The 25,868-nt window shown below is 39.7% G+C and overlaps 2 protein-coding genes and 1 pseudogene across 10 annotated transcripts in view; 2 read left to right on the top strand and 1 right to left on the bottom strand.

Annotated features, from left to right (window-relative positions):
- Window positions 1-6,021: 6,021 nt before the first annotated feature.
- On the top strand, window positions 6,022-7,028 carry LOC124986436 (EKC/KEOPS complex subunit TPRKB-like; annotated as a pseudogene).
- Window positions 7,029-8,920: 1,892 nt separating this feature from the next.
- Window positions 8,921-18,313, bottom strand: Hint1 (histidine triad nucleotide binding protein 1). The gene is made up of 3 exons (XM_047555903.1): window positions 18,086-18,313; window positions 15,636-15,740; window positions 8,921-9,237 (listed from the first exon to the last, which is right to left on the bottom strand). The coding sequence occupies exons 1-3, from the start codon at window positions 18,194-18,196 to the stop codon at window positions 9,073-9,075; spliced, it is 381 nt and encodes a 126-aa protein (XP_047411859.1). The 5' UTR covers window positions 18,197-18,313; the 3' UTR covers window positions 8,921-9,072.
- Window positions 18,314-23,411: 5,098 nt separating this feature from the next.
- The window catches only part of Lyrm7 (LYR motif containing 7), a 41,422-nt gene continuing 38,965 nt past the window's right edge, over window positions 23,412-25,868 (top strand). For 4 of the 9 annotated variants that reach the window (XM_047556417.1, XM_047556416.1, XM_047556421.1 and 1 more), the window contains exon 1: window positions 23,469-23,539. In XM_047556417.1, the coding sequence (XP_047412373.1) occupies window positions 23,483-23,539 (57 nt within the window). In that variant the 5' untranslated portion in view covers window positions 23,469-23,482. Of the gene's footprint in view, window positions 23,540-25,868 lie in introns of all 9 variants that reach the window. The other 5 variants (XM_047556420.1, XM_047556419.1, XM_047556423.1 and 2 more) reach the window with 5 other exon arrangements.

Raw genomic sequence — 25,868 nt, 5'->3', positions numbered from 1 at the left:
AAGCCACGCTGGGTTCAATCCTCAGTACCAAAAAAAAAAAAAAAAAAATAGTAAGCAGTGTTAGCCAGGATGTAGAGAAATCAAAATCCTCATTCACTGCTGGTGGGACTGTAAAATGGATCAGTCACTTCGGAAAAGAGTTTGGCAATTCTTTCAAAGGTTAAACAGAGTAACCACATGACCAATTGAGTAACCATTATGAGCAAGTCCACTCCTGTTATAGTTTGGATATGACATGTCCCCAAAGACACGTGTTGAAGGATTGGTCCCCAATGCAATAATGTTCAGATGTGGGGTTTTTAGGAAACTACTGGAGAATAAAGACTCTAACTTTGTCAGTGGATTAATCCACTTGATGGATTAAAAATTTCAGTGGACTATTGGGAGGTGGCAGAAACTGTAGGAGGGGGCCAGGTTGAGGGATGCGAATCCTTGTGGGGCGTGCCCTTGGGGAGTATATCTTGTCCCCACCATCCCCCTCTGTTTTCCAGCTGTTGTGAGCGGAGCAGCTTTTCTCCACCATGCCCTTCTCTCACCATGTTCTGTCTTGCCTCAGGCCCAGAGCAATGCAGCTGGCTGACCATGGACTGAAACCTCAGAAACTGTGAATCAAAATAAATATTTCCTACTTTAAGTTGTCCTGGTCAAGTATTTTGGTCACAGAGATGAAAAACTGACAGACACAATTCTTAAGCATAAATCTAAGAGAAATGAAAACATATATCCACACAAAAACTTGTCCCTGGATGTTCATAGCAATATTATTCAGAATAGCCAAATGTGGAAACAACTAAAGTGTTCATCATTGATGCATAGATAAACAAAATGTGGCATATACAAACAGCAGAATATTATTTAGCAATAAAAAAGAATGAAGAATGAAGTTATTGATATAAGTTACAACATGGATGCAAAATGAAAGAAGCTAGTCATGCAAGGTTATATACTCGATTGATTCATTTATATGAAATGTCCAGAATAGACAAATCCACAGACAGAAGGTAGATTTGTGGTTGCCCAGGGTTCGCTTTGGGGGGAAATGGGGATTGACTGCTAATGGGTATGTTGTAGATATCCTTACACTTTACCTTACTCCTAAACACTTCAGCATGTGTCCTCTAAGGACACTCTCCTAAAACCCACACACAATTATCTACCTAAGAAAATAATTGATTCAATGTATCATCTAAAATACAGTTTATATTCATATTTCTCTACTAGTCCTAGAAGTATCTTTTTATATTTTTCCCCAATACTAGAATTGAACCCAGAGCACTGAGCTATATCCCCGCTTTTAAAAATTTTTATTTTGAGACAGGGTCTTGCTAAGTTGGCAAGGCTGGTCTTGAATTTGTGAAAATTCTGAGTTCATACCAATATCTTTAGAGGAAAAAGCATTTCTCAATTACAACACTGACAAGCCCATGAAGACAATTCAAGATTTATCTTTATTTATCCCTGTTCTTAGAACTTATCTTATTAAGAATGTAGTTAGTATGCTCTGTTCAAAAGTAACTTGAATTGTATTTTCTGTTTGTTTCATAGATCAGTTTTTCATTAGAGACTTCTCAAAGAGACTACAAAGGCTATGGATTAAACTAATAAAATTTGGCAACCCCGAGGATCAAACATTGTGTTTTGTTTATAACTCTTTCATTCTTCAGCTGCAAGAATGTATGTCTTGTGAACTTTCTTACAGATCTTTAGAGAAGAATCACAGAAAGTCCTTGGGTTTGAATTGATAACATGAGTTAACAATTTATAACTCTTATCCTGTCACTCTTTAAGATGTTCTGCAATTTTAAAAGCAATCACAAAGCTGGACATGGTGGTCCATCTGTAATTCCAGTGATTCAGGAGGCTGAGGCAGGAATATTTTAAGTTCAAGGCCAGCAACTGAGTGAGGCCCTAAGCAATTGAGTGAAACCCTGTCTCAAAATAAAAAATAAAAATAAAAAAAGGACTGGGGATGTAGTTCAATGGTAAAGCATTCCTGGGTTCAATCCTCGGTACCCAAAACAAACCAACCAATAATAAAAGCAATCTCAATACCTCCACAGTTCTTGAATGCAGCCTATCCTTTACAAGGCAACAGCGTTTGGAAGCTCAAAGCCTTGTTTTCAATCGGCACATCAATAGAGATGATCAAAGATGAGATTTTATTAGCTGTTTGGTACTGTTTGCCATAGACTTTGAAAATCTTCCTCCCAATGTTAGCTGCTCTTCTTGTCTTCCCCCCAAATCAGTCCAACTGACCAGTGCCCACCTGCTGTCCACCACTCCACCCCACCTTCCCTGAGAACCTATGGCCTAGAATGATCCCTGCCTAAAAGCTCTCCATTAGTTAATTTCTTGAGTAATTTCATTAGTTAATGGATGGCTCACAGATTAACTGGGAAAACAGGCAAGAATTAAGAGAAGTTATGCCAACAATACTACAATCTACTGGGCTGCTGCTACTACTGCCACCAAACACAGGAACCACAGCATGCACTGTTGTCTTCTCTGGTATTTAACACTGGCTCCAAAGGTTGGCAACACAGACACCATTGTGCCTGCCAACTTGATGCTGCTGCCACTGACACCAGGAGGAAATCTCCACTGTCCTTGTTTCTCTGTGTCATTAGTTTCAAATTCGAAATCCCTAGATAAGTGCATCTGATCGGCAGAGTCTAAGTCAAGGGCCTACATCCCATTTGGCAGAGAAGGTAGAATACTAGGTTTCGCTTCATTTCAATTTCTCTTCTGGGAGGCAAAGACTTCCTCAAATAGGAAGGGTGTTCAAAATCTGGACATCAATAATTACAACTTTCCATTACACATAAAACACTCTGAGCAAATGCCACAGGATATAAGGGATGTATACTAACTTAGTTTCAGCAATACCATAATAATAAAGTGCCCATGATATATTAGCAGGCACTAAAAGTTTTATACTATCAATACCATTGTAATCGTGGTCATCATTATTACCAAAGATAATGTGACTTTTTCTCCCATGCAGAAGTGAAGTCTAGTTTTCAAACCCTTTTACTCCAGTTGGCCTCTCAGCTTGCTTTGATATTATTTGAGTTCTGAAACCTCAGGCATTTGCCGCCCAGTGTGGTGGCTCAAGCCTGGAATCTCAATGAATCAGGAGGCTGAGGCAGGAGGATCACAAGTTTGAGACCAGCCTCAGCAATTTAATGAGACCCTAAGCAATGTTGTGAGACTCCGTCTCAAAATAAAAAATAAAAATCGGTGGGGATGTGACTCGGTGGTTAAGTGTCCCTGAGTTCAATCCCCAGTACCAAAAAAAAAAAAAAAAAAAAAAAAAAAAAAAAACCAGAGAGAGAGAGAGATTTGCGTCATCCAGAGATCCCAGCTGACTGCAAGTACCAACTGTGAGACATCTGAGTAGGGTCACCTTGGTCCTTCCCACCTTCAACAGAACACGGCAGCATGACTAAGCTCAGGCAAAAACAGCATGGAAACTGCTCACTAGGTCCACAGAACCTTGAAAAATAATAAATTCTTCACTCCTCTCACTTATCCCATAGTTCACCCAATTTAGTGAGGCTCTAAGCAACTTGACAAGACCCTGTCTCAAAATAAAAAGAGCTAGCAATGTGGCTCAATGGTTAAACACCCTTGGGTTCAATTCCAAGTACCAAAAGAAAAAAAAAGCAACTATGAAATTTAAATCTGTGTTTTATATTATGTAGGCTATTCTAATCTGCATAAATAAAAAATACATATTTAAATAAGTTTTAAAAGAACACTTTGATTTTTCTCAATAGTTTACTCAAGCAAATTACCTCAAATGATAAACTAAACTAAGTCTTTTTTTGGGGGGGGGTACCAGGGATTGAACCCAGGGGGACTGAGCCATATCTCCAATCCTATTTTTTATTTTGAGTCAGGGTCTCACTAAGTTGCTTAGGGCTGGAACTTGAGATCATCCTGGCTTAGCCTCCAGAGTTGCTGGGATTACAAGCATGTGTCATCGTGCCTGGCCAAACTGTCTTTTGAGTGGTCTGTACCTATCACTTCTGAGCTAAAACATTCCATTTAATATAAAGATAAGAGTTGTTTCCAATTTAGTCTCTGCTTTACTTTGGGCTTTTTTGTTTTGTTTTGTTTTGTTTTGTTTTGTTCTTGTTTTTGTACTGGGGACTGGACCCAGAGGCACTGAGTTACATCCCCGGTCTTGCTAAATTGTCCAGGTTGGCCTCAAATTTGTGATCCTCCTGCCTCTGGAGTAACTGGGATTACAGGGATTACAGATGTGCACCACAACACCTGACCAGAGTTTGGATTTTCAGTGAAGCTCAAAGGATCATGTGTTGAAGGCTTGGTCCCCAGGGCGGCACTGTTGGTAAGTGGTGGAACTTTTAGAAAGTGGGGCCTAGTGCAAGGCTCTTAGGTCATTGGAGGTATACCCTCAAAGGGATTATGGGACCGGCTCCTTCCTCTCTCTTTTTGCCCCTAGTTCATGATTTGACCATATATTGCCTCATGGTAAGCCTAAAGGAATGGGGTCAACTGTCATTGGCTGTAATGTCCAATGAATCCCCAAAGAAAATGATTTAGTCTATGTATAAGCTAAATTGTTATCTCCAAACTCGAACTCATCTTACTCTGACAGTCTTAACCTCTTTAGCTAATTTTAAAGGTTGTGAGGATTGTTAAAATCTCAAGCCACCTTATTCAGGGGAGTAAGCTCCATCACTCCTAAATCATAGTGTATTAAATGGTCTTTTAAGTAACATTACCTAAACCATGAAATGTCAGTGACTTAACATGAATGCAGTCCAGGATGGATCAGGAACATGGAGAATGCTGACTGCTCCATTCAGCCATTCAGGGACCCAGGCTCCTTTCATCAAACAGCTGAATGTCCTCTGCTGGATCCTTTCTACATGTTGTCAGCAGACGAAGGAAAAGAAGAACCACTGGGGGATAAACAGCATGGGAGGATTTTCAGGACCTTGGAAATAGTACAGATCAGGTTCTCACCCTTCTCACTGACCAACTACAGGGATATGGCCCCACACATCTAAAGGGATGCAAAGAAAACAGGGTGTATTATTACCCCCAAATTTGGTGGCTTAATATGGTATTTATTCTTTCAATTTCTGTAGGTCAGGAATTTGGAAGATATTTTGCCTTGGGCTCCCATGAGTTTACAGTCATATATTGAACAGGACTGCAGTTATCTGAAGAAAAGTTTGACTGGGGCTGGGGGATCTACTTCCAAAGTAGTTTATTCACACAGCTCACATCATTGTAGCTGTTAGCAGGCCTCGGTGTCTCTCCACATAGGCCTTTCCAGTGGGCTGCTAGTGTCCTCATAGCAGTCATAGCAGATGGTGAGTCTAAGCCTGTAACAACATAGACTGGGTGGCTTATAAATAATAGTAATTTGTTCCTAACAGTTCTGGAGACTAGGAAATCCAGGATGGAGGCATTGGCAGAATCAGTGTCTGGTGAGGATCCACTTCCTGGCTAACATTGGGTCTCCTATTGGGTTCTCACGTGGTGGAAGGGGAGAGGGAACTCTCAAAGTCTGTCTTTATGAAAGCACAAATATATCTTATCACCTAATCGCCTACCAAAGGCCCATTCTCCCAATACCATCACACTTGAAGTTATTTTAGGAGACACATTCATTCTACATTAGCAAGCAATCCTAGAGATCTAGCCAGAATGCCCTGAGTTACCTAGCTCCAGAACTCATACCCTGTCACTTCTAATATGCTATTGGTCCCTTAAACCAGCTCTGATTCATTATGAGATTATGTAAAGATACTAGAAGTGAGGATATCTGTGGGCTATCTTGGAGACTGGCTATCACATGAAGTTTGGTGAACATCTATCACAGGACAATTTAAGGCAGAGATAGGTCATGGACAGAATCAGCAGGATAACTCAGTGGTTGTCTACCTAACACTGGCTTGACTTAATCAATGGGAGACATGATATACCTGAAGAAAGTGGACTCAACCCATTATACAAATGTTTCACATTTCATTTTGCACAATGCTCCAAATTCCTCCAAAACTTTTCTCCAGACCTTCTCCCAGTATAAAATATAAAGCCATAAACATACTAGGGAAAAAAAAAGAATCAAACTCCAGTGGGGCCAGGACCAGTCAGGTGACCCTTCTGTTATTTACAGATTAAAAAATGCTGGAGACTTGAGAAAAAAGGCCACGAAAGTCATCATTGATTGTGCATTGATAAATCCTACAATGACTGTTCCTCCATCTCAGATATTTGTGGCAGCAAACAACGGAGTTCACCTCTACACACTGGGAAAAATGAAGATGAGAACTCTTACCTAGTGAAATTAGTTTCAACTTTTCCCCAAACAATATTTCAGAGGCTTTGAAAAAAAATTGGTATCTCAGATGATACTTCAATTGTTTACATTGAAGAGGGAGAAAAACAAGTAAATTGAAAATACCTAATATCTTAAGTAGATGGTCACCAGATCTCTCTGAAAAATCTTCCTGAAATAACGAGTATTTCTGAAGTCAAAGATATATAAGCTGTCTTCACAAGAAAAGATTGGAACATTATTGGATGGTACCATTATTAGAATGTCAACAAAAGATGAAAATGTTAGAAATATTAACAAATTTTCAGTGTTAAAACATTGATTTTTCTTTCCTGATTATAAAATTAATAGATGTTCACTATAGAAAAAAGTTTTTCACGAGACTGGGAATTGAATCCAGGGCCTTGTGCATGCTAAGCAAGTGCTCCACCGCTGAGCTATACTTCCAGACCTATTAAAAAAAAAATTTAGAGGCCAGGGATATAGCTCAGTTGGTAGAGTGCTTGCCTCACATGCACAAGGCCCTGGGTTCACTTCCCACCACAAAAAAAAAAAAAAAAAAAAAAAAAAAAAAGGAATCACAGAATAATCTTTTAAAAACCCTCCTAATCCTACCTTTTTTACTAATACTATTTTTGTTGTCATCTTCTAGTCTATTTGTATTGAAAAATTATTACTGAAAAATAAATTCCAAGTAGTAGACTGATTTTATTAAGTTATTGCAATTCTGGGTGTGTGTGTGTGTGTGTGTGTGTGTGTGTGATGGGATTGAACCTAGGACTTTGTGCATACTAGGCAAGCACTCTATCAACTGAGCTACACGCCCAGGCCCAAAGAATATTTTTTTTTTCTAGTTTTGGTACCAAGAATTGAACTCAGGGATGTTTAACTGAGCCACATCCCCAAGCCCTTTAATTTATTTTGAGATAGGGTCTTGCTAAGTTGCTTAGGCGCTAAGTTGCTGAGGCTGGCTTTGAACTCTTGATCCTCCTGCTTCAGCCTCCTCAGCTGCTGGGATTACAGGTATGTGCCACTGCACCTGACAAGAATAAATTTTATAAATCCCACTGGGGTGAGAAAGGCTTGTGAAATGAGTTTTAAAATTAATGCATTAAGGGGGTTGGAGTTGTAGCTCAGTGGTACAGCACTTGCCTAGCATATGTGAGGCACTGGGTTCAATCCTCAGCACCACATATAAATAAATAAATAAAATAAAGGTACATCAACAACTAAAAATAAATATTTAAAAAATTTAATGCATTAAATATGCCAATATTTTAAACATCATAAATAAAGAAAGGAGACAAGTTGAGAAAAAGTTACTTGTTACAGTTAAACATAAAGGGTTAATTTCCCTAACCCTGCACTCACAAAAAAAATTTAAAATCACTAAGGAAAAAAAAATTTAAATGGCTTTCCATTAAATGTGTCAAGCCAGGCATGAGGGCACAAGCCTGTTAATTCCAGCAACTCAGAGGCTGAGGCAGGACTACAAGTTTCAGGTCAGCCTCAGCAACTTAGTGAGCCCCTACATAACTTAGGGACACTTTGTCTCAAAATTAAAAAAACAAAAAGGGCTAGAGATGTAGCTCAGTGGTAAAGTGGCCCTGGGTTCAATCCCCAGTGCCAAAAATATTAAATAAAGTAAAAGTAAATAAATTTTAAAAAGTAAACATGTCAAAACCCTACTAAACTAATTTTTTTAGAGATTAATAATGGAAGGAATGTATAAGTTCAAAGAGAATGGGAGAGGAGACAAAAGCAGATGGTATCTCAGAATCTGGAAGCATAAAGTACCTACATGAAGGAAAGCCAAGAAGCAGTTATTTATTTTATGGAAATTTAGAAAGGGTATGATGCGTGGCAAGACAAAAAACAGGTTTGGCTGTCAAGTCTACGTAAGAACTTAAGACCTTAAGGTTATATAAGAACAGACCTTAAGTTTCTCTCCCTACCTCCAAGTAACTAGATTCATGCACAATTTAAATATTTTTGCTACTGTGCACATCCAGTGGGGTTTTAATTGGGAAAGTGAATTCTAAGTAAAATATTTTCAAGTCCTTAATATAAATATTCAGATAGTGTTTACATAGCAAGGAAATCTCAATATCTGACTTTACGCACTCATTAAAAATTCTGTGACAAACCTATTTTAATTCCTTCCAAATTATCTGGAGTCCAGGGGAAGCATGTGGGCTGAATATATTATTCATAGACCCCAAACTGCCACCTTCTGGACCAATCGTGTCATTACTCCTAGATTTTAAAGAATAAGAATTAGATTAGAAAATGTTCTCTTGGACTAATACTTTAGCCTGAAAGGATATTTCAAAGCCAAATTTGTGAACTCTTGTGATTTGTCCTCACAAATTAATCACACCATTATAACAATGCAGTAGTCAAATGCTGGAGGAGAAAATGCAAGAAACATGGGCTGGGGGTGTAGCTCAGTGGTGGAGCACTTCCTAACACATGCAAAGCCCTGGGTTCAGTACCAGCACTGCCAAAAATAAAAATAAAAAATAAAAAAAAAGTCGTGAGACCTTTAAAATTATGAACCTACCTTTCTTAAAAGAACAAATCAATTCAGAGACTGTAAACCATGCAACAATGTCTTTATTATGTATAGGTGTTTAAAAGTATTTCCTTAATACCTCCAGACCCAGGCAAAAATAATCATGCGCTTAACATATTGAAAAATGCAAACATAATCATTGCCTAGAGAAGGGAAAACTGTCCCCAATACATGCTTAGCCAGGAGGCCAATTCATCTGCCGACCTCCAAGAACATGGAGATGAACGTGATAGACAGACTGTCCACCATCTGCACCTTCATTCACCACCATTCGATAACCCCTCTTCAGGCCCAGATCAGCAGCACATTTCTTGCCAACAATCATTAAATGTCCAAGAAGCTGGAAAAGAAAGAGTTTCTTAAGTGGAGGAAATTTATACCTTCTTGCCATTAAACATCAGCCAAGTTGAAATAACAAATTAAAAAACTGCCAAGGTGAGGAGCTGGGATTGTGGCTCAGTGGTAGAGCGCTCACCTAGCATGTGTGAGGCACTGGGTTTGATTCTTGACACTGCATACAAATAAATAAAGGTTCATCAACAACTAATAAAAATATTTTTTAAAAACATTTTAAAAAAAACCTGCCAAGGTGAAATGCACACTCCCTTGGGCAAACATTTTTAAACTTTCTTACTCCCAATATGGCATAATTTATAATCAAAACCCCATTAAAAGTAGATACTTAGTCATTACTAATTTCAGTAAACAAATCAGATATAAAACTTACTGCTCCATTAAAAAGCTCTTTAATTACATTCCAAATGGTATTAAAATGTGTGTGTGTGTATGTGTGTGTGTGTGGGTGCACATGCACATATGTATTTTTGGTACTGGGAATTGAACCCAAGGTCTCAAACATGCTAGGCAAGTGCTCTACCACTGAGATATCCCCACCCCCAAGCCCTTTTTTTCAGTTTTTATTTTGAGACAGGGTCTTGCTAAGTTGCCCAGGCTGCCCTGGAACTTGCCACCTTCCTGACTCAGCCTCTTGAATAGCTGGGATTACAGGAGTGCACCACTGTTCACGGTTGAACTTTTTTTTTCAGTGCTAGGGCTTGAACCTGGAGCATGCACATGTTATTCAAGCACTCTGCCACTGAGTCACATCCCCAGCCCTAAGTTTTCTTTTTTTTCTTTTCTTTTCTTTTTTTTTTTGCGGGGCTGGGACTCGAACCTAGGGTCTTGTGCTTGCAAGGCAAGCACTCTACCGACTGAGCTATCTCCCCAGCCCCCTAAGTTTTCTTAATAAAGCAAGATGTCTCATTTTATTTGTTCGGGGGAGTATATCAATCATATGTCAATAGGTTGGCTTATACTGAACTAGTCAACCACCCTCAAATCTGATTTGTAACAAAGACCAATTGACTAGGTTCTATATTCTATACCTTTCTCACTTTGAGACCCAGGCTGGAGGAGCAATCAAAGTAGCAAAGGGAGGAGAGAACAAGGCAAAACAGGTACTGAAAGTTTCTACTCAAAAGATATATATCACCTCTGCTTGCAATGGCCAAATCAAGTCATATGAGCAGACCTGACATCAGTGAGACAGAAAGTATAATTATTCCTACATAAGAGTAGTATTTATGAACAATTATACAATCTACTGCAAACAGCATCAGGAAATATTTTAACTAAGGCCTACATCCCCTGGCAAAATCAAATAATTATTTTTCATTTCTATGGAATCAACTGCATTGAGATGAAAGTTCACTAAGCCCACTCCTGTATATCACATTTTCTATGCTCAGGAAAAATGAGTTTTCTCAACTAATCTTTGCCTGGGATCCCCTTGCCCCACTTTTTCTTTCTTTCTTTTTTTTTTTTTTTTTTAGCAATTTTGTTTTTTGGTTCTTTTGATGCATGTATCTCCATAATTTGGTGAGAAACAACTTTTTTATATTTACATCAGCAAAATAACCACAATTTTTGCTTCATAGAAATTAATGTGGGAGGGCACAGTCATCCCAGCAAGTTGGGAGGCTGAAGAACAGAATCACAAGTTCAAGGTCATCCTCAGCAACTGAACAAGATCCTAGATGCTGAGTACAGTGCACACACCTGTAATCCCAGCAGCTCAGGAGGCTAAGGCAGAAGGATTGCAAGTTCAAAGCCAGCCTCAGCAACTTAGCAAGGCCCTAAGCAACTCAGGGAGACCCTGTCTCTAAACAAAATATAAAAAATGGTTAAGGATGTGGCTCAATGGTTAAGTGCCCCTCACTTTACTCTCCAGTACCAAAAGGGGGAAAAAATTTTAATTTAAAAGTCCCATTAGATCTTCTCCCTTTGGTGCAAGGTTACTTCAGTTGTGATAGAAGAAATTCAACAAGGTACAAAAATGCCTCTTTGCCACTGTCCCCCAACACTAACGAAGCAAGCCTGCTACGGGAATGAGGACCCTTCTGAAGGTAGGAGATTGGTAATACTGTTTGCCCACTGTATTAAGAGTAAACAAAAGGTATACAGAATATTTTTTCAATCTTTTAGTGACCTTAAGTCTATCACTGACATTTTAAGAATCAAAGTGTTATGGTTTCAATACTAGGTATCCCCCAAAAGCACATGGTGAGATGATGTAAGACAAGTTTAGAGGCGAAATGATTGGGTTTGAGAACCTTGACCTCATCAGTACATTAACATACAGACAGGGATTAACTGGGTGGTAAATGCAAGCAGACAACAGGGTATGGCCAGTGGAGGTGGGTCATTGCCAGCGTGCCTGTGGGGTTTATATTTTGTCTGAGGTGACAGCTATCTCTGCTTCCTGTTCTGAGCTGCCTTCTTCCACCACACTTTTCTATCATGATGTTCTGCCTCACCTCAGGCCCAGAGCAATGGATCCAGCTGCCTATGAACTGAGGTGTCTGAAACTGTGAGCCCAAAAATAAACTTTTCCTCTAAAATTGTTGTCAGGTCTTTTGGTTCCAACAATAAAAAAGCTGACTAAAATACAAAATTTGGCTCTGCTCAGAATAGGCAACAGAGCCTACTGTCCTGGTGCTTACTAGGGAAATGGGAACAAAAACTTACGACTCTTCTTCTCCCTTCCCTCTTACCATGGGAACTAAAGGAGTCCCCTTTCTTGAGAACTTATGAAAATGCTGGGAAGAGGTTAACTCCTTTTGCTCTCTTACCATGAGAAAAAACAAACAACGAACTGGTAGTTTAAAGTTTTTTTAAATCACCAACCCTCCTCCCTTTAATTTTTATTAGGGGAGAAAGCTGGCAACACACAGGTAAACTCCTTGTGTAAACAGGACAAACTGCTCATTGGCTATATTGAAAAACAGAAACAAAATGACCCAGAGTGAAATCAGGTATTTGCCACAGGTCCTACAAGTCCCCAGACAATATAAGAGATCTAGTAATGTCCACAGGAAAAACTACTATACTGAGCTTTTCAAATTGTATCTTAATTTCACAGGTTTCCTAATTCCCTCTACAGTGTTAGTTAAGTAATTGATTCTGACTACCCTCTCTATTTCTGGATCACTGCCTCTAACCCAAGAGAGTTATAAGCAACAAGGAAGCTATAATGGAGAAGAAAAATGCTTTTTTGTTGAATATTATGATGACCAAAGAAATATCCAGAGAGTTCCAAGAAGGCATGACTATTAAAAACTCAAATTCAAGAAAGGGGCCTTCTGTAATCAACTTTGAAAACTTTTTATTTTGGGGAGGGGGCAGTGCAGGGGATTGAACTCAGGGCCTCATATATGCTAGGCAAGCACTTTACCACTGAGCCACATCCCCAGGCCCTTGTAGTCAACTTTGAAATGAAGCTTTAAAATGGTGAAAAATTTTCCATTTTAAAGGTATTAAACCTATGCTGGTCACAAATTTAATTGATAGCAGTTTTAAAGCTGGTTCAGTAAATGCTTCCTGTCAAAGAACTTGTCTTCTCTGTAAAAGAGCTGACCTTAAAACTTTAATTTAGGAAATGAATAAAAATACTTACATTCTATGTATCCTTCTGGTGAAGAGCTACTATTTAAGAATCTCTGACCTTAAAATACCATGATTCCACAATCATACTAAAGATTCAAAATTAGTATTCTGAAGATTTAATCTGTTTTACGAAAATAAGATAGTATTTTACCAGTGAGTCTTTGAACTCTGTGATTTGTACAAATGTATTAAATAAAAAAATTAATGACAGACACTGGAATTAGACAACTGTAATTCCAGTTGCTCGGGAGGCTGAGGCAGAAGGATCTTGAGTTCAAAGCCAGCCTCAGCAACAGTGAAGCACTAAGCAACTCAGTGAGACCCTGTCTCTAAAAGACTGGGGATGTGGCTCAGTGGTTGAATGCCCCTGAATTCAATCCTCAGTACCAAATAAAAAAAAAAAAAAAAAAAAAAAGCCTTGAAGTTTCTAAGTTTCAGAAAAATAACTATCACACTTTAAAAAAATACTTACACATAATTAGTTGAAATGATATAAACATAAAACGTCCATTTTTCAAGTTCACCATTCTACAAAATATTACTATGAAACATTAAATATATAAAAATTTATGAAAACAGATTTAAATAATTTAAATAATAAAAACATTTATATACCTACTAGATCAAAAAATAAAACATTACCATATCTCAGAGGCTTCCAAGTGATCTTATTTAATTATTTTCTTCACATTCCTTGCTATTTCATAGGATACAAATCTCTTCTTGGTTTTTCCTTTACTTTTTCACTTCTTTATGGAGTCTTCTGAATAGAAGCTCTTAATTTTTTTTTTTTTTTTTTTTTTTGGTACCAGGGATTGAACCCAGGGGTGCTTATCCACTGAGCCACATTCCCAGTCCTGTTTTATATTTTAATAGAGACAGGGTCTCACTGAGTTGCTTACAGATTCACTAAGTTGCTGAGGCTGACTTTGAACTTCTAATCTTCCTGCCTCAGCCTCCCAAACCACTGGGATTACAGGCATGTGTCACTGTGCCTGGCTAGAAGTTCTTAATTTTAATGTGCTCAATTTAATCACTTTTTTCTTTTATGGAAATCATTTACTTGTTCTTAAGGAATCCTTCTAAGTCCTGAGATCATAAAAAATATTCTCTTATTTTGGCTTCTGAGAAAATAATTCCTGGGCAAGGACTGTAGCTCAGTGGCAGAGTGCTTGCCCAGCATGTGTAAGGCACTGGGTTCAATTCTCAGCATCACATAAAAAAATAAAGATACTGCGTCCATTTACAGTTAAAAATATTTTTTAAAAAACCCTGAGAAACTCAGGACTTAGCAAGATTTCCTGTAGAAAAAGCTACTCTACAGAAAGTTTGAAAAGCCTTCATCTAAGTAAATAAATACCACAAATTCTCATGGAAAGAATAATTTATCTATACAGATAAGATGGTGAAATTTTACATCTATTTCTAAATAATAATCTTTCAATGAGATCTAATTCCATCTTATCAAACAGTTACTCAAAACCAAAAACAAACAAAAAATCAACTGTCTTTTCTTGACCACTCAGGGTTCAACTATAAAAATTATAAATTAGGCCAGGTATAGTGGCTACTCAGGAAGCTGAGGCAGGAGGATTGCACGTTCAAGGTCCGTCTGGACAACTTGGCAAAACCCTGTCTCAAAATAAAAAATAAAAAGGATTGGGGATGTAGCTCAGTGGAAGAATGCGTGCCTAGCATGTTTGTGGTCTTGGGTTTGATCTCCAGAACCATTTAAAAAAAGAGGAAAAAAAAAAAAAAACAAAACACTTCAAATACATTTCAATATTATACAATCCTATCCAATAGGATCTTAGATATTAAAGTCTATCTAACCAGTATGATGTGATTCTAAGACTGTTGTGCTTTCCAAATTTGTATATACATATATATACTCTGGGGGCAGGGGAGGGGATTAAACCCAAGGCCTTGACATGCTAGGTAACTGTTCTATCACTGAGTTACATCCTCAGACCTCAAGTTCTATCTTAATTTCACAGGTTTTCTGATCCCTCTACAGAACTAAGTAATTGATTTTGACTACCCTTCTTTCTGTTTTGGGGCTGCTGTCTCTAAACCAAGAGTCAGCAAATTTTCTCTGCAAAGGATCAGACAGTAAATGTTGTAGGCTTGGGTCAGTTGGCCTCTATCAAAACTACTCAAGGGTCTTTGTAGGGCATAAGTAGCCATGAACAATAAACAAATGAGACTTACTGTATTCCAGTAAAACTTTATTTATAAAAACAAGCAGTCAGTCAAGATTTGGCCCACAGGTCAGACTGCTAGTCCATGCTCAATTATGAGTTTAGTAATCAAACTTTAGACATAATAGGAATGTGCATTTGCAACTGAGTGTTGAAGAGGTTCACCTTGAGATATATACAAGAACTTTTATTTATTTTGGGTAGACATGATTTACATGATTTGGAGTTTCAAACTAGTGAGTTTCCTTTCAGTATATGCCTTGAATGTTTTTGCACAAATTATCCTTTAGAAGATTGTCATTACTAGAATTTTGTTGGTAATTTCAATATTCCCTATTTATATTTTTTTCCTCTCATTCAATCACATAGCACACCAATTCCCAGTCCTATGACATGCCAATAAAATCTATTTTATTTCTCTATATACCTATTTTATAAAAAATCAAACTGTACATCACTTCAAAGTCATAATGCTTTTTGTTTTCTTCAGTAATGCTCTTAAGAAGATGAAAATGTGACACCACTTTAAGAACAAAATTTAATCTCCCAATTTAAAAAGCAATATGATAAACTGTGTTAGAAATTTACTTACATTTTCATCATCATCTTCTGCAGCAGAAATCTGGGCTATATGTTTCTTGGGTATCACCAGAAAATGTGTTGGTGCTTGAGGGGAAATGTCATGGAAAGCAAGACACTAAGGGATTAAAAAAAAAAATCAAAGTTTTACTATATTATCTGCTTGGCTAAAACTTCTTTCAACAAGTATTTATTGAGCACAAACCATGTGGGAAGACTGTAGTAGATGCTAAGAAAATAGAAATAAACAATATACATACAAGTCCCCTGACCCTTTCTATGGAATTTAAATATATATATTCATTTTAATATATAAAAGTGTGGCAGATGCAGGGGTGTGGGCCTGTAGTCCCAGCTACTTTGGAGGCCCAGGCAGGCAGATCACATAGTCAGTTTGAGGTCAGAGAAACACAGTGAGACCCTGTCTCAAAAAACAAACAAAACACAAAGGTGTAATTACCAAAAAAAAAAAAAAAAAGAAAAAAGAAATTGTTATCACAGAAAAACCTGATTTGGATTAATGAGACAGTGACATTTAAACTGTGATCCAATGGTTGAGTAGAAATTAGCCACATCAACTCCTGTGGGATCTCCTGAAACTCTTCATCTGCAAGTCACCCTGTCCTTCACAGTTCTCTACCCTCAGGGCTTTTTCCCTCTACTTCAAAGATCCTCTCTCCCTCCAAACCCAACAGTTTAATTTAAAATATTATTCATTCCTCAACTTGAAATGTGAAATCCTCTCTTCCTAGCGCATATATATATATATATATATATATATATATATAAGATTTCTGAAGGAAACCTCTCACACTGTCTCCAGATCAGAGTCCTGATTGTGCAATTTCCTGTTTAATTTTTTTATCCTTTACAGGAATCAATCAGTTTTATAATCACATATTTGTCTGATATTTAGTTAAACAGGTATTCTTCCCATTTAACTCAACTATTTAAGAAATATACTATACCCTTTTGTGGAATTGAACAGTACAAGTAGCATTTAGACAAATTAGCTAGAAGTATCTTTAAATATATGCACTATAGGAATGTCCTTATCTCGTTTGTTCTTTACTGAAGTTGGAAGCTGTTAAGAACTCATGCATGTTTATTTGTTTCAGGAGTAATTTTATTTGGTTATTCCCTACAAAATGCTGTATCATGCTGTTATGCTGCAGTTCAAAAGTCATTATTCCAATGACCATTTATAAAAAACAACTGGAAACTTAAGAAACATGCTTTTTCTAAAACAAAAGAATTTCCCAACTAGTGACAAAAGTATTTAAATTAAACCCAACTCAAAGAACTAATTAAATCTTAGATAACGCTTTAAATCTAAGTAAATACCAGTAGCATTGTTTTTCTTATATTCCATATTTCTTACCAAAGGCCCAATGTTTTCCCTGATAAGAGGAGAATGATATATAATGGGGGTGGGGGGGTTGGAAAGGGAGAGAAGAATGGAGAAACTTTAGATCATGTAGTAAGAAATGAGAGGGAGGGGGTATGAAAGATGGTGGAATGAGACAGACATCATGACCCTATGTACATGTATGACCACACGAATGGTTATGAATCTACATTGTGCACAACTACAGAAACGAAAAGTTGTACCCCGTATGTGTACAATGAATCAAAATGCAGTCTGTAAAAAAATTAAAAGATAAAAAAATTTTTAACAAAATGCTTACAAAACTTCTACCTAAATGTGCCAACCTCCTGCTCAGCTTTACAATGGAATCCAAACCCATAAATACAAATGTCCACTAAATAATTCGCCTGTAATGAATTCAACAAAAACTATATTCTTAGTCCCTTGGCATAAAACTGTTTCCTGCTGAATACAAAAGGAACCATTTAACTCTTTTAAGGGCACGTTATTCAGCGGTAGAACTCAAAGGACAGCAAACTCCTGCCCGCCCCGCGCGACCCCGCGGCCGCCAGCGCAACCGGGTGCCGTGCGGTGCTGTGCCCGGCGAGGCGGCGCCCGGGAACGCCAGGGGAAGGCCGGCTGTGCGCGGGAGATCGCGGAGATTGGGCCCGAGTCAGGGCGCGATCGGGTTTCTCCCTGTCAAGCAGAGCGCCGGCGAGATTGCGAGATTCCCGACACCGACGAGGACTGCGGCAGACGCCCGGCCGGGCGGCGTTGCCTCCGGGGAGCCCGCGCGCCCCACGCCCGCCCAGGCCCCGCGGCGCGCCCCACGAGCGGCCGGCGGCCTGGCCCGCACCCGCGGCTGATAACGCGTAACCGGAGCGCCGGCACGCGCCGGCCGGCCGCCTCCGTGCCCGCGGCCCTGCCCGCTGGCTGGGGGCCCGCCGCAGAGGCCACGCGGGCGCTCGGCCGGGCGGCCGAGCCCCGTCCCTCCCCTGCGGCCCCCGACCCTCCCTGCCCTTCCCAGGGAAACCGACGTGCCCTCGGGCCGCTGCCCCGCCTTGGCTCCCGAGCGAGAGGTGTCCAGCGTCTACCTGGTCATCCTCGAAAATGATTTTGGCGGGGATTTCCTTGCGGATGATCTTCCCGAAGATGGTGTCGCCGCCAGGTTGGGCGACCTGAGCCTTGGCGATTTCATCTGCCATCTCGGCCTCCCTCCCGCACGGTGGCCAGGAGAGAAGTCGAGAAGACCGAAGAACCCGCGGAGCCAGCAGAGGGCGGATGCACGCGGCCCCGGCCAAGCCTGCGCAGGGACCGTGCCTCGCGCCCCGTCCTGCGCCTGCGCACTGGCCGCCCGGGCTGCGGCTGCGACGGTGCTGAGCGCGCGGAAGTAGCGAGTGTACCTCCTGCAAGGAGATTCCCGGGGCGTTTTCCCTTCTTCATTTGTTTTTCCCCGCGGAGTGGAGTTGGCATAAGCCTTTCACCTGCTTTTGGGTCCTTGTAGGAAAAAATGGACACTGTGACCAAAAAGATTTGATTATGTGGTGCTGGCCATGTTTGCTGAGACATCTTACTTAACACTTCCTTTCTCAACTTCTTAATTAAGGTCTTGACTACGGCAATGAAGTTCATCTTGCATGAGGGTTCCCCCCCCCCCCCCCCCCAGCAGTGGCTCTCAATTTTGCACACTAAAATCACTTGGGGATTTTATTTATTGGCAGTGGGGATTTGTTTTTTGGCACCCATGACAGGCACAGTCTTATGATTCCAGCGATTCAGGAGGCTGAGGCAGGAGGATCACAAGTTGCAGGCCAGCCTCAGCAATTTAACAAGACCCTATTCAAAATTAAAAATAAGGAGTGGTAGAACCCTCACCTAGCACGCTTGAAGCCCTGAGTTCAATCCCCTTCATATATATCACACACACACACACACACGCACACAAAGGATAAATACTCTTAAACAATTTTAAAAAGGCTGGGGATGTAGCTCAGCAGTAAAGCACCTTAGGGTTCAATCCCCAGGGCCCAAAAACAAAACAAAACAAAAAGTTAATAAAATCACTTGGAAGCTTTTAAAACTCCCTGGGAACCTGGCAATATCCCAGACCAATTAAATCTGAATCTCTGAAAATGAGGCCCAGGCATCAGTAGTTTGTAAACTCCCTAAAATGTTCTACAAAGATTTTTTTTCCCAGCAGTCATCAACAAAGTGTAATGCCCTACCTTAAAGGAACAAAGCTTTCCTTAATCCCTCCTTTTTAAAAAGTGTTCTCTTAACATTGTGTCCACTTTCTCAGCTTTCGTTTTGTAGTTCATTTCTCTCTTGCAAAGGGTACTCCACTTACAAAATCCCAACAATTCTAGTTATCATACTAGATCTCCTGGCATCATTTGCTAACTGTTGACCATTCCCTCCTTTCCGCAGTGGCCTTCACTCTGCCACTTCTCTGCTGCCATTTTCTTTCACAGTGAGCTCCAGTTCTATGCCTCTCTGTGGTTTCTGTTCTTGGCTACCTTCTCTAGTTAACAGTATGGAGATCAGTGTCCATATTAAGAAAACTATATAACCTCCTAAATTGGCCTTTATGATTACACTTAACCACTTTGTCTTGGCAAAATTATTCCTAGCGATTCCCTTTATTTTTTTATTTATTTATCTTTTTTGGTGGGGGTGAGTACTAGGGATTGAACTCAGGAGCACTCAACCACTGAGCCACATCCCAGCCCTATTTTGTATTCTATTCAGAGGCAGGGCCTCACTGAGTTGCTTAGTGCCTCACCATTGCTTAGGCTGGTTTTGAACTCTGATCCTCCTGTCCCGGCCTCCTGAACTGCTGGGATTACAGGCTTGAGCCACCACGCCCAGCTCCCTTTAATCCTAAAAGTGTCCCATTCATTACATCTGTTAACAAAGATATTACTGAGACAACTGGTGAAATCTAAATAATGCCTATAAATGAGACAACAGTTTTGAGATCATGTTAATCTCCTTTTTAACAACAGCAAAATTATCAAAATCATTTGGTCTGAGGTGGGGCCTCTAAGCTAGACTTCTAACATGTTCCTAGGTAATGTGGTTGCTGCTGACCCTGGAACTACACTTTGAGGACTACCAGAATAAAGGAATGTTTTATAGGAAAACATCCTCTGACATTTAGAAGGGTATCATGTCTGCAACCTACTCTCAAGCAGTTCAGAGAGAGAAAAATAATCCCTTGGGAAGGATAAGCAATCACAGTATAATGTTAACATTTGGAAAATCTTGGTGAAAGGCATATACAAATTCTGTATTTTTCTGGAAACTTTTATTTAAGTCTAAAATTGTCAAAAAAAAAAAAGAGTGCTATTTTAGTGCCAACTACTGAGGAGACTGAGGCAGGATCATAGGATCACTTGAGTCCAGGAGTTTCAGGCTAGGGAGGGCAACATAGCAAGGACCTGTCTCAAAAGAAAAATGTATGCTATTTTGGATAATAAATAATATAGTCAACTTTCACTTAGTCTAAAGGCTGCATCATCTATAAAGAAATGACTTAAGTACTTGTCTCCTGACCTTCGTCTCCCCTTAATTCCATACTAGCTCAAAGATGTAAATTATTTCTTACTCATCACCTCCACAAGGCCCTTGAAATATAACTTGGCTCCCTCCACAAGAAATCAGCACCTCCTCCTATTATAGTCAATATCCATGATAAGGCCATTCACTCAGTTGCTCAAGTCAAAAGGTTTGAATTCATTCTTAAATCTTCTGTGGTAATTTCACCAGATATCATGAACCTACCTCTCACCTCCTCTATCCCCACTACTCTAACCCAATATCATCCCTGACTTGGAGTCCTTGAAGGGATCCTAGTTGGAAAGACTCTGCTTTCACTGTTGTCAGTTTGCCACATAGTACCCAAAATTATATTTGTAAAATATAAATCATGAATACCACTTTCTTGCTGGTAATATTCCAGGGCATTTCATCACAGAATAATATTCAAATCCTTAGCTTACATGGATCTATGTGGTCAGGCCCATGGCAGCTTCTCCTATCTCATCTCCTCCCATTGCAACCTGATGAGGATGAGCTGCATGGAATATGCTACATCCTAATCCCTGGGGTCTGTGAATATGTCACCATACATGGAAAAGGGATTTTACAGATGTGATTAAGGATGTCAAGGTAGGGAGATTTCTGGATTATTCAGGTGGACCCAGTGTAATCACAGGGCACTTTGTGAGTGAAAGAAAGATACTCCATCACAGGAGAAAGAAATGTGATGTCAGAAGCAGGGTGGAGATTTGAAGATGCTCTGCTGTTGACTTTAATGATGCAAGAGGTCATTATAAGTGACCTGGAAGTCATAAGTCAAGCTGGGTTCCACTGAGCTAAAATGAAGTTGTCAACAGGGCTGTATTCTTTGAAGACTCTAGGAGTGAGTTCATTCTCTTATCTTTTTGAGCTTCTAGAGACCACCTGCACACTTGGTGGTCTATCTCCAAAGAGAGTAGGGGAGTATCTTCAGACCTCTCCCTGTCTATTCTTCCTTTTTCTACTTCCAAGAATCGTTGTGATTCATTAGGCCCAGCAGACAATCCAAGATAATCTCCCATCCCTAAATTCCTAATTTAATCATATCTTCAAAACTCCTTTCATCACATAAGGTAATATAATCAAAGGTTCTGGGGTCATGAACATAGAATCTTTTGGAGAGCATTTTAACTCCCTACAACAAAGCTCCGTGTACTTATGTAATGTTGGAATTTCCTCTTCAGTTTTGGACCCTATACTTTCAGATGCAGACAAACCAGGATGCTTTCCCATAACAAACAGAAAGAGCTACTTCATTTATGGAACAGTGAAAGGATCCACAGAGATTTATCTAAGACAAAAAGAGTCACAGACTGAACTGATTTTGGCCTTATAGGAACTAAATTTTCAAATATCAGCAGATGACCAGGCATGGTGGAGCATGCCTGTATCCCAACAGCTGGGGAGGCTGAGACAAGGGTTTTATAAGTTCAAGGCCAGCCTCAGCAATTTAGTGAGGTCCTAAGCAACTTAGTGAGACCCTGTCTCAAAATAAAAAAGGTTGGGGATGTAGCTCAGTGTTGAATTGCCCCTGGGTTAAATCCCCAGTACCCACCCACCCCCAAATCAGCAGATAATTTTCAGTTAGCCAGAAACTATCGTAACAAATTACAAATTTTCAATAAGTTGAGCTATGATTTTAAAGGGGAATTTATAAAAATCTTTTAATCATTGTCACCATTCAGAAGGCAACACAATACAATGTCTTAAGAGTATCTAATTTATTGTTTCCTGGATTAAATACGATATCTAGTACATTGGTTAAATTGCTTGATTATGCCAGATGCCTTCCACAAATCAAATGCACTTTAAGTTTTTTTTTTTTTTTTTTTTTTTAAGCCAGTCACGGTGGCACAGCGACTCAGAAGGTTCACAAATTGAAGGCCAGCTTCAGCAATTTAACAAGGCTGGGAGCAACTTGGCGAGAACCTGTCTGAATTATAAAATATAAAAAGGACTGGGGATGTAGTCAGTGGTAAAGCTCCATTGGGTTCAACCCCCAGGATAAAAATAAATGAATAAATAAATAAGTAAAGTTGACTATTATCTTGCTATTCTCATGATGACTTGCAGTATATTGAAATGCAGACAATAGAGAAGAAAAGGGGCCTAGAAGTTAATCTTAAAGTTTGTGGGAGTAGGAAAGGTGAACAACTATTATGACATAGGAACAACATTGAGATCTTTTTTGCTGCTTGCAAGGTCCTAAAGTAAAATGTACTTAAATGTGCTTCCTGGTTGTTTATGATTATGATGCTGTTAATAAGTTACCCATTTCCTAGTGGAGCAAAACAAATAAGTAGGGCAAGTTAAGTAGCCAGGATATAAAGGGTGTGAATAGTCTTTGGGATCCGGTTTAGCGGATTTGTATCCCAGAGCTGCATTTATTAGTTATGCGAACTTGAGCAAGTAACTCAACTTCACCTTCTTGGGAAGAATAAATGAGAGACTGTACGAATATAAGTTTTAAAATCAGCGTTCCCATTAATGTCCACTGTAGTTAATGCTTGGCTCTTATTTATGCTTATTTCCAAGGAGACAGTCTCAATTGGAAACCGCTAAAATACGGGCTAAATATAAGCGACCCTAGCCTCTAACAGGAGGTAACGACTCCGGACGGAAGTGATTCTACCCCTAATAAACATGGCTTCCAGGTGGTTTCCGTTCTCCTCCGGCCAGTAATTGGGCTCCGCTACTTCTCGCGGTTTTACAGTTGCTAAACTATTGGCAAACGCCTCTCTCTGATCCTTTCGAGGAAGGCGGGGCCACGGAGGAGATACTGCGTGATGATTGGTTGTGGTGCCCTAGGAACAGGCCACAGGGAGTTGTACGTCAGCGCCAGACCTTGATTGGTTGCCAAGAGGCGGGGCGACTCAACCACTTGAGGGGTGGCCACAACCGAGAAGAGAGCCATGGGTCAGGCGGCCAAGGTGACAGGGCCTGGGAAGGGAGTGGGTGCGGTGCCGATGGTAAGGCCAAATTTGTGGCCGTTAAGGTTATCTGGAATTTCTGGAGGCTGAGGTTCGGGACCCTTTTTGGAGGATGATGACCGACCCTGAGGGGTAGTCTTGGGTCAGTGCAGGTGCGGAGGAGGGAGGGAGAAGTCAGTGTGGTTCTTAGTTCTCGGTACTAACCGGGTACCAAGTGTTAATGCTTGGCTCATATTATGATAAAAGAACGCGACTTGAGTTCTGAGTAATTGAGGGACCAATTTCCATCTCTGAGAAGTAAAGGAGATGCTAAATACAATCCTGAGTTACAGCCATTCAGTGATGTGGAACGTTTATTCAGATGATCAGAAAGGGCATAGATGTGTAGGAACCTTGGAAATCGAACCCCGACAGAATTATTTCAAGGGTAATATTGAGCGAGAAACAGCAGAGATTTGTGAGACCATAATTCTCAGAGCTGGGGATGTGCTGGACCCACCTGGGTTTTCTCTCTAAAGACCTAGTCCCAGCTTCTTTTCTGGTCAAGCCGATGCTCATTCCTTACCAGTGCCCAATTCTCAGAGTAAATATCTCTTGACTAAATATCAGCATTGTGGCTCATTAGGACTTGCAGTTGTCCCTGGCCAAAACAGACACAGAAAGGAAGAAGTGACTTTGTACAGTACTTTGAGGAAAAGTAATGTGTTTATGGTCGATCAATAATAGGGAGCCACCAAGCAGTCTTCAATACATTTTAAAAGAAGTCAACAGCAGCAATAGAAGCAAAATTGTACTGCCTCAGTCTCCTGAGTAGTTGGGACTAAAAGCTTGTGCAATGTCTAATTTACCTCTCCTCACTTTCTTAAATTACTTGCATCATGTCTTCCACTGCTCTTGCAATATTAAATTCCCTGGTTTCTGTGATGGCTTGTGTATGTGCACATGCTGGGGATTGAGCCCAGGGCCTTACACAGTGTTAAGTACATGCTGTACTATGATGCCTTTAAAATCCATATTTTTGCCAACAATCTCTTCAAGGCTATCAAAACTTTTACTACCAAGCATTTCAGAATTCTTCCTTCCTATACGCATTACTCAATTACAAAGCCGTTTGCACATTTTTAGATACTTGTCATAGCAACATCCCATTTCCCAGTACCAAAATCTACATTCATTTCCTACAATTGTCTTAACAAAGTACAGGTTAAGCATCCCTAATCCCAACATTAGTAATCTGAAATGTTCTAAACCATAAAACTTTTTGAGCATCAGTGTGATTGCTAAAAAACGTTTCAGATTGGGCTTGGGTTGTGGCTCAGTGATAGAGCGCTTGCCTAGCATGTGTGAGGCACTGGGTTTGAACAATCAGCACCACATAAAAATAAATAAATAAAATAAAGGTATTGTGTCCATGAACAACTAAATATGTATTTTAAAAAGACTTTCAGATTTTTCAGATTAGGGGTGCTGATCTAAGCAATATTCCAGAATTTTGAGAAACCTCAAAATCTGGAAAGTTTCTGATCCCAAACATTTTGTCTAAGGACACTCAATCTGCCATGAACAGTGTGGCTTTCAACAACAGAAACTTGTTGTGTCACTGTGTCAGAGGCTAGAAATCCATGGTCAAGATGTTAACAAGGCCACACTTACTCTGAAACACTGTGGTGTCTTTCCCTGCTTTTTCTTAGCTTCTGATGGTAGCTATCAGTCCTTGGTGTTCTGTGACTTGCTGTTGTATCATTACAGTCTCTGTCTGTCTTCACCTGGCTATCTTTCCTCTGTGTTTCTGTCTTCATGTGGTATTTTCCTCACATTGGAGTCTCAATGGTGTAGGACCCACCCTAGTGACCTCATCTTAACTTGATTATATCTTGCAAAAAGTTTATTTCCTAATAAAGTCACATTTACAGGTATCTGGGATTAGGACTTCAACTTTTTTTGGGTGGGTAGATACAACTCAAGGCATAATAGTATGTATATTCCACATTTTCTTTACCTATTCATGAGGCCATAGACATTTAGGTTGTTTCCACTTTTTGGCTATTACAAATAATCCTGCTGTGAACATTAGTGTACAAGATTTTGTGCACATTTTAATTTTTCTTGGGTATATACCTAGTAATAGAATTGTAATAGATTTATTGGATCGTGTGATGACTATGTTTAATTTTTTGAGCAACTGCTGAACTTTTCCAGAGCAACTGCATCATTGTACATTTTCACCCAACAATATATCAGAGTTCCATTTTTTCTACATCCCTTGCCAATATAGTTATTGACTTTGTTTTACTACTGCTATCCTACTGGGGTGTGGTAACATCTTATTGCTGTTTAGATTTGGATTTTCCAGATGGGAGAGAATGTT

Source organism: Sciurus carolinensis, chromosome 6 (assembly GCF_902686445.1).
Source record: "Sciurus carolinensis chromosome 6, mSciCar1.2, whole genome shotgun sequence".
NCBI classification, from domain to species: Eukaryota; Metazoa; Chordata; class Mammalia; order Rodentia; family Sciuridae; genus Sciurus; species Sciurus carolinensis.
This window is presented reverse-complemented; position numbering and strand designations above follow the sequence as displayed.

Excerpts from the sequence above, each read along its gene's own strand:
- Hint1 (XM_047555903.1), bottom strand. The coding sequence starts at position 18,196 with ATGGCAGATGAAATCGCCAAGGCTCAGGTCGCCCAACCTGGCGGCGAC. Across the intron at positions 15,741-18,085 it reads TCATTTTCGAGGATGACCAG|TGTCTTGCTTTCCATGACAT; the intron begins GTAGACGCTGGA and ends TTAATCCCTTAG. Across the intron at positions 9,238-15,635 it reads CAGAAGATGATGATGAAAAT|CTTCTTGGACATTTAATGAT; the intron begins GTAAGTAAATTT and ends TTTCTTTTCCAG.